Raw genomic sequence first — 14719 nt, forward strand, 5'->3', positions numbered from 1 at the left:
TTCTTACCTCAATAAGGTCACCGGATAACGCGTATATATCTGCTCCTATAAGAAATTTTTCTGGCACAGCTCAGTACAATGCTGGCCGATAGATTTGTCATGTATAAAAGGAAACAACTGATTTTTCTTTACAATAATCGGGATGACCATGGATTGGAGAAATTAGTAAAATCTTTAAATTGAGATGAATGATTGTCAAAAGTTAATTTTTATAAGAAAGATTATTATTTAGAGATTTTTAAAACATTTACACGGGGCTTAATATAACAATAGTATATATGCACAGGCAGCTTTTACCTTATACTACAACGCTCAGGCACTACCATCGCTCCCCACAACCGGCCCAGCCAACTCCATACACACGACTGCTAGCTACAACTTACACAAACTGCTACACAGTTCCTACTGCAGTCAACACTGCTCTCTGGTCTGAGATTCTCTTATAGCTTACATATCGCAGGCAGCACGTGAGCAATCCATCAAAACTACATCTGCTCGAGTGTGCTAGCAACAAATTCCTTAATCATGGACCTCTTACATAACCCTCCACTGGGGGGAGGCAAAAATTTGTTAGTGATGGTGAGTCAATTGAACTTGCCATGAGCAATAAATTCATCTATAATCTATTTAGTTAACTAAGTATACAGTCACAGAGTATATATATTATTGATAAGTGCAGAACATATTAAGAAATAAAATAGAGTGCACACGCACTGAGTTCAGAACATATTGAGAAATGACAAAATGTATACGCACTGAGTACAAAATATATTAACAAATGACATAAAGTACACATGCACTGTAAAACTCTTTTGCGTTTTTACATGAATTAAACATATCAAGGAGTGAAATAAAGTGCACTCACACTGTAAAAGTCTTTAACATTTTACAAGAACTAGGAAAGGATTGGGAAGGATAGCACCATGGTTGTAGCACAGTGGGCTGCACATAGCTGCACTGAAAGTCCATATCCTTCTTCAGAAGCATAACACCAAGTGAGACAATCTGAAGTTCTCTTCCCTGAAGTATTTATCAGTGTAGCCAAGACACTCAAATGTTGTATTAATATTCTATGTTATTATTTTGGTAGTACATTAGGTACACCAAACAGTAGGACCATAATGACATCTCCATCGTTCAAGGTGGTGGACAGCTTGTTATGTCAACACCACATTCTTGTAGAATCCATACTCTTACATCAATGTAGAATTATTGCAAAAACCAAATATAGTGCTCCATGATCATGAGGATGGACAGGACATACGGATATCGCAGTAATTGGTGGTAATTAGGTCAGAAGGTGAAGGATACATTAAGTCTTACACTGGTCATCATTCAGAATTACACTAGTGTATCAACTGATTTGAATAATTATTGCCACTCATTGGCTAGTTACTAAACATTTATGTAGTATGTATGGAGTATTACAGAACATTATTCATAAGTCATCTCATTACAGTAATTATTGGCATAGCATTTATGTATAAGTCATCTCATTACGATAATCATTGGCATTCATTGGCCAGTTACTAAACATTTATGTAGTAATACAAAACATTATTCAGTATAATTCAGAAGTCATCATTCAAAACATGAGTTATTGCATGTAGTATCAAGCTGTTAGTGTTTATATAAGATATCATGCAAGTGACATAAGACATATTTAAAATGTAAGACATTGTAACAATTACTCAAGGTCTGTAGTCCAATAAATATAATCATCATCAGTAAGTGGTTATATAAATATCTGGAAATGGCATTACAATGTGATAAATCATAAAGTATGCTCATTCAATTAAGGGTTTAATATTGGAAATATGGTATTGCCCTTTTTCTGGTTCTCAAAGTTTTGACGTGTACTACATTGGGGTGAGGAAAGTTGCAAATTCTATATGGGCCTGCGTATAGAAGCTCAAATTTACTGCATTTACTTTTTCCTCTGTTGGATAAATAGTGTGTGTGTATTAATATCTTCTGTCCAACGTGAAAGTCACGGCATGTACAAACCTGTTTTTGCTGTCTTCTCCGGTGCTCTGTGGCACGTTTGATGTTATTGAGCGCAATGTCAATTATTTCATGGTGGCGTAGTCAATGAGATGTAGGAAAAGATACTAATTCTTTAATTTTGTTGGGTGGTTCAACATTTTTCAGTATAACAGTCGGAGATAGCATAGTAGATTCATTTGGTATGGAGTTAATTACATCCTGGAATGAGAGTATGTGTGTTTCCCAATCAATATGTCTTTTATGGCAGTATATTCTACATAGTTTACCAATTTCTTTCATCAATCGTTCACAAGGGTTCGAAGAAGCGTGATACCTGGATATATAGATCGGAGAAATGTTTGCAGCTTGTAACATACGTGTCCATATTGCAGATCAAAATTGTGGTCCATTGTCGGAAATTACTTTCAATACATGTTCTACATGAAATAAAAAGTGTTTTACAAATGCATTTGAAATAGATTTAGCAGTAGCTTTGCATAACGGAGTGAAGGTAACAAATTTTGAAGTGAGTTCAACAGCGACAAAGATGTAACAGAAACCTCTATTAGATCTGGGAATCAGACTAAAAATGTCTACAGTGGCCATATGTCCCAATTTAATCGGTGCAGTGGGATGTAACAGAGGAATATGTGAAGTCGTGTATGATTTAGCTTTCTGGCAGATTTTACATGACGCTAAAACTCATCAAATATGTTTCTCCCTTTTGGCAAAATAACAGCTCTGTCTCAGTATAAGAAAACATTTTCTCGCTCCATAATGTGCGTAACTTAAATGAGTATACCAAGTTAATTTGTTAACCAGTTCGTCAGGAATGCATAGTAACCAGTTGTTGCTGTCAGGGTGAGAGCGGCGAATCAGAATGTCATTGCGTACAGTGTAATGGTTTCTAATGGTAACGTTATTCCTACCTTGCCAAAGGTGTTTAATTTCTTTCCATATGTTGTCTTTGCTCTGCTCTTGTGCCATGTCTTGTAATGACAACGAAATGAAATTTTCAAATGCAACTCGCAGAATTTGCTGGGCAGAAGTTAGTTGCGATGTCTTGCTGATTGTTGCTGAGAGAACAGGATAGTGCATCTGCTACAATATTTTGTGTACAGACATTCAGAATAGGATAATGTTTAACTTTGAATGTGTCATGCTGTTTAACTTGAAATTCATACCTAAAACCGGACATAGTACCAGGGATGTTGTCAAAAACTGGAGATTGCTGTAAAAGAATTTTGCATAGCTGAGTACATTCGTCATATGTATTTGCGTTGCTCTGTTTCACTTTATCAGAAATCATTTGCATAACATCATAGTCGGCTTCGTCTGGTGTATTGTAGTTGTGTACATACATATCTGTGAACAATGTGGAATGACAGTCCGTGTTACGTGGTGAAGAAATGACCTCTGTTCGATTAATTTCCTGTTCACCTGCAGGTAAAGCATGCTGAAATTCTAATGCCAGTTGTACCTTTTCATCCTTTAACATTAAATAGGAATTCTGAAAGTCAATAATTGCGTCGTGTTGTACCAAAAAATTCGTACCTAAAATAAGGTCTGTTGTCAATAAGGGAACAATCCAAAAATTTGAGTGGAACATATGACCTGCAATACAAAATGATAAGTGTGTCTGTAATTTTACATCTACTCCTTTACCAGTTACTGCTCCCTTTACTTTAGTTTTGCCTAATGGTAACGTAGGATAAGTATTTTCTTTGTTACATTTGTTGAAAGTTTCTTCATTTATAACTGTCATAGGTGATCCAGAATCAATTACTGCAGAAAATGTGGATGATCCAGTCTTTACTTCAATAATAGGGTGGGAAATGGTTTTTTGAATAACTGGTTTTTCATGCAAAAGTGTGTCTTGGATGTCGTCAAAAGTAATAACTTTTTCATGAACAAGATTCTGTGTGTCAAAAGTATTGCTTACATTGCTGGAAGATGCAACCTGTACTGTATCTAGTCAAATTCTTTCTGATGTGCTGTTATTTGCGGGAGGATGCTGTGGCATTTCAACTATTTGTACTGTTCTGTTATTTCGTCCTGATGTATTTGGTTCGGGATGATACCAACTGTCTGGTTCATTCATGATAATATGTTGTTGCGGATGATTCTGCTGCTGGTAAGACCAACTGTTACACTGAAAACTGTGCTCATTACTTTAACGTCTGTCATAATAATCATTGCTATATGGCACAATGTGATACGAGTTGAAATGATGTGTTTTCTGTACGTAGTAATTTCCTTGTTGCTGTGCATTACTATTGGTGGAGCCGACGCTGTACCTGTAGGTGGCGAAACATTACAGCTTGGTTGACCTTGCGCATTACATTGATGGTTAGGTATGCCAACTGGCTGGTTTTCATTGATGTTGTGGGGAAAAGCCTCTATTGTTACCAAAATGTGTTTGCTGTTCCTGATAATTTTGACGATACTGATAATTAAAATTTTGTCACTTATTAAAATTATCCTGGTAGTTCTTGTCATTTCGGGAGTGTCTAATGAAAACTGTCACTTCAAGTAAAACTTGTCATATCAGGTTTTCTTTACTCATTCTTAATCCTAGATAGATCGATAGTTGAAGAGTTGTTTTGATAGATATCATCGATGAAGAAACAATAACGCGTAACTGACAAATTGCAGATTTTTCGTTTTTCGGTTAGATGATGTCATTGACCATACGCGCATCTGCTCTTAATGCCGTAACTCCGAATTTTTAATTATTTACCATGAAAAAATTATCTAAAACAATACCGCATATGTGACACAGCAAATAAATAGATGGCAATACCGCAGAACTGTAGAGAATTAAATACTGTGTATCTACAATCTATGGATACTGTAAACAATACCGTGTAAATACAAAAGCACGCGCAGCCACAGCACATTGTTACTGCCTTATTATGTATTTAATAGCGCTCGAAAGTGGTTCCATGCTTGTAGCTTCATTCGTGATAATGGCCAGCGATATAGATGACGATCTTTTTACTGAAGAAGAAATTGTTTCTCAGCTGAAATCAGCTTATGAAAGCGGAGAATCATTCCTGAGAGCGACTGACAGTGGAAAGAAAACTGTGCACACTACGGCACATATTCATTAAAGTGTAATGAATCCTCTGAGGGCACTTACGTGCTGCAAATGAATTTTAGTTTCTGCATTACAGGCAATGCCAGTGAAAATTCAAAAGCAAATTGTTGTATCCAGTCCAAAGAGTGTATCTGTGTCATGTCATTCTTAAATACCTTAAATTTTCTCACTGATAGAAAGTTCTTATAATCAAAATTATCGTCTCTGAATGTCTGAACTGGTTCAGGATTGTATGATAATCCGTTTGTCTGTGTCTGCCCAGAATCCAAGTCACATACTCTCTGTAAATTACCCACGTTATACTGTCTGTGTAAGTGTGACAAATGTTCAGAATGTGGCATATGCGGTGACATGTTAGAGGCTGAAAAATTTTTCATTTTTGTCACTTCTTGCTGTAAAGATGACAATTTTCTATGTAATGTATTGTTGGACGAACCTATCTCACTGATTGTCTGCTGTAAATTTTAGAATTTGGGTGTTTGATTTAATGAAACTTGTGATGTATTGTCTGATTTGGTGCCATTGTTATTTTCGATAACGTAAATACGACTGGCCAATTCATCAAATTTTTCAGTCAGTGCCTGATCGTCATTTTTAGTGTCACAAGCATTCATTTGTTTTTGCATTTTACATTTGGTTTTGTTTAATTTTTTAATGTCTGCTTTAATGGCATCGGCATCCTGTATTAATTCCAATTGTTCACTGTCTGAATGTCTACTGTGTGTGCGTCAGTTTTTGTTTTAAGATCGGAGATTTCATAATGCATTTCAGTGTTCAACTGTTTGATCTCATTTGATACTGTAGCAATGTTGTTGTCTACATATGTTTTTGCTTTTGTAAATAACTTATGCTTATCTTCCTGTCTCTGTGCAGTAATTGTTTCTATGAATTGTTTCTTTACTTTATTCTGTTCCTGTTTTGTAAGTGGTGATTAATATGTTCATCAATTTGGCTGTTTTGTTGGTCAAATTTCTTGTTGACTTTCACATCCAGATGTACACTCCTGGAAATGGAAAAAAGAACACATTGACACCGGTGTGTCAGACCCACCATACTTGCTCCGGACACTGCGAGAGGGCTGTACAAGCAATGATCACACGCACGGCACAGCGGACACACCAGGAACCGCGGTGTTGGCCGTCGAATGGCGCTAGCTGCGCAGCATTTGTGCACCGCCGCCGTCAGTGTCAGCCAGTTTGCTGTGGCATACGGAGCTCCATCGCAGTCTTTAACACTGGTAGCATGCCGCGACAGCGTGGACGTGAACCGTATGTGCAGTTGACGGACTTTGAGCGAGGGCGTATAGTGGGCATGCGGGAGGCCGGGTGGACGTACCGCTGAATTGCTCAACACGTGGGGCGTGAGGTCTCCATAGTACATCGATGTTGTCGCCAGTGGTCGGCGGAAGGTGCACGTGCCCGTCGACCTGGGACCGGACCGCAGCGATGCACGGATGCACGCCAAGACCGTAGGATCCTACGCAGTGCCGTAGGGGACCGCACCGCCACTTCCCAGCAAATTAGGGACACTGTTGCTCCTGGGGTATCGGCGAGGACCATTCGCAACCGTCTCCATGAAGCTGGGCTACGGTCCCGCACACCGTTAGGCCGTCTTCCGCTCACGCCCCAACATCGTGCAGCCCGCCTCCAGTGGTGTCGCGACAGGCGTGAATGGAGGGACGAATGGAGACGTGTCGTCTTCAGCGATGAGAGTCGCTTCTGCCTTGGTGCCAATGATGGTCGTATGCGTGTTTGGCGCCGTGCAGGTGAGCGCCACAATCAGGACTGCATACGACCGAGGCACACAGGGCCAACACCCGGCATCATGGTGTGGGGAGCGATCTCCTACACTGGCCGTACACCACTGGTGATCGTCGAGGGGACACTGAATAGTGCACAGTACATCCAAACCGTCATCGAACCCATCGTTCTACCATTCCTAGACCGGCAAGGGAACGTGCTGTTCCAACAGGACAATGCACGTCCGCATGTATCCCGTGCCACCCAACGTGCTCTAGAAGGTGTAAGTCAACTACCCTGGCCAGCAAGATCTCCGGATCTGTCCCCCATTGAGCATGTTTGGGACTGGATGAAGCGTCGTCTCACGCGGTCTGCACGTCCAGCACGAACGCTGGTCCAACTGAGGCGCCAGGTGGAAATGGCATGGCAAGCCGTTCCACAGGACTACATCCAGCATCTCTACGATCGTCTCCATGGGAGAATAGCAGCCTGCATTGCTGCGAAAGGTGGATATACACTGTACTAGTGCCGACATCGTGCATGCTCTGTTGCCTGTGTCTATGTGCCTGTGGTTCTGTCAGTATGATCATGTGATGTATCTGACCCCAGGAATGTGTCAATAAAGTTTCCCCTTCCTGGGACAATGAATTCACGGTGTTCTTATTTCAATTTCCAGGAGTGTATATCACTATGTCCTCCATAAGGGAATCTGTACGAGACTCAAACAGCATAAAATGATTACTGGTGGTCGGCATGCACTGATTATCTATAATTGGAGGATTATCATTAAGACACTGAGTGTTGCTAGTATTATCAGTCAAATTATTCAAATCGGCTTTTTTGCTCATTGCACATCACAATGTACTGTTAGCAGTTTTTCGCGGCATTTTCACAATTCAAAGATAAGCACAAAATCAAACAAAGACAAAGCAAAAATGGAACAAATACAATAACAACAAAGAGCAATAAATTGCCGATCATCTGTGAAACAAAGAGTGACAAATTAGTAAATGTGTTACGCCAGATGCAAACTACATTTAACATTAAGTAAATAAGAGCAGATATATAACTGACTACTTCTCAGAAATTCACAAAATACGATCCTGGCAGGGTCGCCAAGTGTAACCTCCCAACAGATAAATATATAAAATTATATAATTCACATTCAGTGTAACTACCCAACAATTTACTTCCGTAACCTTGGAATAATAAAATGTGACTAATCTCTCAATAAAATTGTGGCTCACTTATAACCTTTCAATAATTGACTGTGAATTTAAACTGGTAAATTTTCGATGTCAGCAGCGCTGTGTCATGGCCCTGAAAGAGCATTCTGAATAACTTGAAAATTCTTACCTCAATAAGGTCGCCGGATAACGCGTATATATCTGCTCCTATAAGAAATTTTTCTGGCACAGATCAGTGCAATGCTGGCCGATAGATTTGTCATGTATAAAAGGAAACAACTGATTTTTCTTTACAATAATCGGGATGACCATGGATTGGAGAAATTAGTAAAATCTTTAAATTGAGATGAATGATTGTCAAAATTTAATTTTTATAAGAAAGATTATTATTAAGAGATTTTTTAAAACATTTACACGGGACTTGATATAACAATAGTATATATGCGCGAGGCTGCTTTTACCTTATACTACAGCGCTCAGGCACCGCCATCGCTCCCCATGACCAGCCCAGCCAACTCCATACACACGACCGAAAGCTACAACTTACTCCAACTGCTACACAGTTCCTACTGCAGTCAATACTGCTCTCTGGTCTGAGATTCTCTTATAGCTTACATATCGCAGGCAGCGTGTGAGCAATCCATCAAAATTACATCTGCTTGAGTGTGCTAGCAACAAATTCCTTAATCATGGACCTCTTACAGTATAGCTGTCACTTGTTTTCAGTGCCTATCACGTGAAAACTTGAGCTGTTCTCCTTTCTTTCCACTGACATAGATTCTGTAAATAACAGAGAGGATTGTAAATTTATAGACGAAGCAAGAAATATAAATCAAATTGGCCATGGTAAATGTACATTGAGAAATTGTACAACACAAACATGGCCCCACACTGTTGTTGTTGTTGTGGTCTTCAGTCCTGAGACTGGTTTGATGCAGCTCTCCATGATGCTCTATCCTGTGCAAGCTTCTTCATCTTCCAGTACCTACTGCAACCTACATCCTTCTGAATCTGCTTAGTGTATTCATCTCTTGGTCTCCCTCTACAATTTTTACCCTCCATGCTGCCCTCCAATACTAAATTGGTGATCCCTTGATGCCTCAGAACATGTCCTACCAACCGATCCCTTCTTCTGGTCAAGTTGTGCCACAAACTTGTCTTCTCCCCAATCCTATTCAATACCTCCTCATTAGTTATCTAATCTTCAGCATTCTTCTGTAGCACCACATTTCGAAAACTTCTATTCTCTTCTTGTCCAAACTATTTATCGTCCATGTTTCACTTCCATACATGGCTATGCTCTATACAAATACTTTCAGAAATGACTTCCTGACACTTAAATCTATACACGATGTTAACAAATTTCTCTTCTTCAGAAACGCTTTCCTTGCCATTGCCAGTCTACATTTTATATCCTCTCTACTTCGACCATCATCAGTTATTTTGCTCCCCAAATAGCAAAACTCCTTTACTACTTTAAGTGTCTCATTTCCTAATCTAATTCCCTCAGCATCACCCGACTTAATTCGACTACATTCCATTATCCTCATTTTGCTTTTGTTGATGTTCATCTTATATCCTCCTTTCAAGACACTGTCCATTCCATTCAACTGCTCTTCCAAGTCCTTTGCTGTCTCTGACAGAATTACAATGTCATCAGCGAACCTCAAAGTTTTTATTTCTTCTCCATGGATTTTAATACCTACTCCGAATTTTTCTTTTGTTTCCTTTACTGCTTGCTCAATATACAGATTGAATAACATCGGGGAGAGGCTACAGCCCTGTCTTACTCCCTTCCCAACCACTGCTTCCCTTTCATGTCCCTCGAGTCTTATAACTGCCATCTGGTTTCTGTACAAATTGTAAATAGCCTTTTGCTCCCTGTATTTTACCCCTGCCACCTTTAGAATTTGAAAGAGAGTATTCCAGTCAACATTGTCAAAAGCTTTCTCTAAGTCTACAAATGCTAGAAACGTAGGTTTGCCTTTCCTTAATCTTTCTTCTAAGACAAGTCGTAAGGTCAGTATTGCCTCACGTGTTCCAGTATTTCTATGGAATCCAAATTGATCTTCCCCAAGGTCTACTTCTACTAATTTTTCCATTCATCTGTACGTACACAAATTAGAGTCATGAAAATTTAAATGTATCCTGAAGACATAACCCATTTTCTCCACATGGAAAAGTGCCATTGTGCGGAGAAGATGAAAACTGTTTTTGAATAGATTTATGAAACTACCCCTGGGAACTACTAGCCAACAGTGCCATTCAACTTTTTCTTTATCTGAAATGTTACAATAATGAATGTACTGTGGGTGCCTCTTGGTTTATAAGTCAGTATCATACGTTAAACATCCAAGATGCTTTATTGCAATCATTAGTGATTTCTCATAGGTGAAACTGTAACTTCAGGCCTGAGAGAAGTAAGAAAGCCCAGTGGGGCCAATCAGGGTCAACCGACTGCCATGTGATCCTTCACTATTGGTTTCATTTGGGATGCGGTACGGAGGGTTGTGGGCCACTACTTCTCACATGAGTTGCTCCACTGTTGGCACCATGAGGCTGAGTGCACCCCATTCTAATCCTCCCACCAGTGGAAAATCCATTACAGCACCAAGGATCAAACACGAATCCTCTGCGTATGAGCCAGACATGCTGACAACTGAGCTGCACAGGCGAACAGATTGAGGTGGGAAACAACAAACAAAACTGAGGGGAGGTAACCACTCATTTCCAGCATGTTAGGCCTCTCTCTCTCTCTCTCTCTCTCTCTCTCTCTCTCTCTCTCTCTCTCTCTCTCTCTGTCCCTCCCTCCCTCCCTCTCATGTGTACTTTGCATATTCATGCATGCATGCCCACACACACAACACATACGTGCACACACACACACACACACACACACACACACACACACACACAGAATCACACAAATGTATACTGACCATTAATACTTTAGAGATGGCGCCAGAGCACAGCTCGGGCCACTTCACTCCATTCAAAAGGTTGCACCCAAGTATAGCTGAGGACATAATTTCTCAACACACGAGCCACCTTTCACTTGAAAATTGGACTCATTTTGTATGAGAACAAAGTACAAATGTCTTCCTGCCTTCTGCTGTCAGTTTCTACAATTATTTTGAAAGGAACAGTAGCAAATACTGTTGTGAATGGCTGAACCAATATGTGATCGCATTGACATAATTTTGTGCACGTACTCATTAGGCTTCACAGTTTACTGTAATCTTATTACAAATATGTCACATTTGTTGAGTGAGCAAGTAATTTTGGAAGCTCAAGACAAAGAAATTGCTAAATAACTCACCTGACACTTTTTTAATTTTGGAAGGATAATCATGCTGTCAACATTATTTAAAAAAATTGTAATCTGTCAAAGAACTAAAGTAGATATGAAAAATAAATCTTGAACCTTGGTGCTTTTTTAGTGTGTGCTACTCTTGAAGGTATTTCAATACATATATTCAAGTAATGCTTTAAATTATGGTGTTTATGGCCAGTCTTCTTGTCCCAATATTCCACTAAGTGGCCAGTCTTCAAATTGTCAATGGGTGGTTGCTGATGCAGGTAGGTGTGTGGGGATTGTGAAAACTGGGAAAGGGATGGAGATGTTTGGGACAACAAGAGAGTAGAGAAGTATTGAGAGCAGGAGAGGAGTTAACAGGTTGCTCTAATGGCAATGGCAAAACTGGGATTAATTGCAAAATGACCACAAAAAAATACTGACAGATATATGGGACTGGGTATTATACTTTCAGTACACAGGAGAATTTGAATGGAAGATAACAGGGTAGCAAGAATGAAGGCAATGGAGTAGGGAGGGTCCAGCTGAGGGAAAGAATGATAGGTTACTGAATGCACTGCAATATATTGTGTGATATTCATCAATCAGTTGCAAGTGAGTGGTTACCTATAGCTAATTTTTGTATGTTGTTTTCATTGTGAAATTTCAGTTACTATACGTTTTGCCTATCAGACAAATATTTGAGCTTTTATATGAATCTTTCAGCTGCAGCTCACGCATTATTTTGAGAAATTTCTGTATCAATACTTGACATAATTTTTTTCCTTCTCTTACACTCTCTCTCTAAACCTTTAATTTTCTTGTTCTATCTTCATTTGTTAGTTATTTTGATGTGCCCACATTTTTCTGTTTGATGTTAGACCTTTAGTAGGGAAACTGTGTGATTTACTTCTGTTATAGTGATGTATGTACCTCTCTCTCTTTAACAGCTTTTTCTTGTTTGTTGTTTGTTTTAAATATTTAGTTATATTTAATATTAATACATTCATGTAGTTCCATAGTACATGTTGTCTTCCTATCAGGTTTAATATTAAGTTCTTTGGTGCGTACTGTTATCTAGCTGAAGTCCTTGATTATGTTATCGACCTTCCTCGGCAGAGAGCTGATAATGGTTTACGCAAAATTAAAGTAAATATTTGAAATCTTCTGAAATTTTGTCTTGAAGCAACAATATGTTGATCATCCTCATAGATACAAAAATAAATAAATATATGTTGTCAATATGTATATGAGGATAGTTTACTGCTGATAGAAGAGTGTTGAGCAGCAGATGGGTACAAACAGAGAATGATTACTTATTAAGTTTTTGTACAAAGCTATAGTTCAGATAAATAAAGCACATCCCCCCCACCGTACGCACACACACACACACACACACACACACACACACACATATACACACACACAAATAGTACATAAAATTCTATATCAGTATCCTATTTTACTTTTTCTTATATATCATGCCTATATTAACACCATTTGTGTTATTGCCACAGGAAACGGAGTGCCAGCAACATAATTGAGCAGTAAGTATTCGAGACTCTGCAAAATAACTCCATTAAAGAAGTATTTATTAATTGAATGGGCTTAATTGTCCATTGTAGGATAGTACATAGGAAATTAATAATAAAATAAATAATAATAATTATTATTATTATGATTATTATTATTGTTCAACATCAAATAATCAAATACAATCCCTAGAAATAATACGCTTTCATGGCCTTATACAGGTTATTCTTCTGAATATGTCTGTTTACAAATTATAAACTAAACTATATTACAACAATACACTTAGCATTTTAATGAATTTTATACTTGTTAATATACAGATAACAGTGTTGCAATAAAAAGATTTTTTTTTTTTCATTAGATCATCTGTGAATTATTTAAAAGCATGAGCCTGACATACTTACACAGCAATTTTCGTAAAGATAATGAACACATCTAGGGAATAAAATAGATTTTCAATTGAAATTCTTTTTAGGTGGTCTTTTAATTTGCTAATAAGAACAGCTTTGAGACTTTTTGGTAGGGCATTGGCTAGCTTCATCCCAGCATGAAGCGCATTCCCACCCTCACCCCCGTCTCCTGGATAATGCTGTTGTGGGATATTAATTTTTGTCTTGTATTATACTGGTGTAGGTCACAGTTTAAGTTTGGGTTTATTGTACTTTTAATGTACATAAACCTATAATGGTAAGAACACCAAACTTTGAAGACATGTTTGAACATCATTCTCTGGGCACCAAACACAATTCTGATAGTTTTTTTCTGGTGTATTAATAACATGGTTAAGTTAGTATGTGTTGTTGCATAGTATGTTTCTACTGCTGGCATAAATTTTATGAGAATAATGAGTGATAAGCAGTTTTTAGCACATACATATCCTTACAACATTTGCTAATCATGTTTATGGCAGATATGTTTTTATATAGCTTACAACCCAAAACAATCTATATGTTTGTTGCACTTGAGGTTGATTCCCAAGAATTGTCTCCATTTTTCCTTTTTTATGATGTCATTTCGTGTGGATAATTTCATGACAAATTCTGTTTGTTTCCTAGTGTTAAATTCCAGTATTCCAGTCTTTGAAGCACTTACATCTAGATGGCTTTCATTGAAATACTTGCCTTTCTCATTGGTAACACTGTTGCACAGCACTGAAAGACTGTCATAGGTTTTGTGTTCACAATTGTTGTATTGTCTCGATACAATATTTTTTTTTTTTTGGGGGGGGGGGGGGGGGAAGGGGGGGGGGATTATAGAAATATTGAACTAAGCTGTCTCTATAGTCATCCGTAATTGTGAAAGTATTGCCAGTGCAGGATTTTGTGGATGAACTGACCTACTGATTATGTCTCATAAAAGTTAGATGGGATTCATGTCAGACAATCTGGATGGCCAGAATGTTCTTCAAACCAGGCATGAACAATTGTGGTCTGGTGACATGGCACATTGTCATCCGTAAAAATTCTATCACTGTTTGAGGATAGTCCATGAATGGCTGCAAATGGTCTCCAAATAGTCAAACATAACCATTTCTAGTCAGTGATTGGTTCATTTGGATCAGAGGTCCCAGTCTATTTCATGTAAAAATAGACCACACGATTATGGAGCCACCATCAGTTCTGCATTACACTCACATCCATTACTCATCTGCTGCCATCATCCATTGACATCAGATTTTGTTGCATTGTCCTAACGGGTGCAGTTGTCGTACATCCCACATTGATTTCTGCCATTATTTAACACAGTTCTGCTTGTCTGTTAGCACTGACAGCTCTAAGCAAACACCGCTACTCTTGGTCAATAAGTGAATGTCATCAGCCACTGTTTTGTCTGTGATGAGAGGAAATGCCTGAAATTTTGTATTCTTGCCACACTCTTA

At 38.5% G+C, this 14719-nt stretch overlaps 1 protein-coding gene across 2 annotated transcripts in view; it reads left to right on the plus strand.

Moving 5' to 3' along the window:
- The window catches only part of LOC126416135 (intraflagellar transport protein 43 homolog), a 128408-nt gene that overhangs the window by 36364 nt on the left and 77325 nt on the right, over positions 1-14719 (plus strand). For both annotated transcript variants that reach the window (XM_050083674.1, XM_050083675.1), the window contains exon 4: positions 12825-12854. In XM_050083674.1, coding sequence (XP_049939631.1) covers positions 12825-12854 — 30 coding nt within the window. The remainder of the gene's footprint in view (positions 1-12824; positions 12855-14719) is intronic.

Source organism: Schistocerca serialis, chromosome 8, assembly GCF_023864345.2.
Source record: "Schistocerca serialis cubense isolate TAMUIC-IGC-003099 chromosome 8, iqSchSeri2.2, whole genome shotgun sequence".
Lineage (NCBI taxonomy): Eukaryota > Metazoa > Arthropoda > Insecta > Orthoptera > Acrididae > Schistocerca > Schistocerca serialis.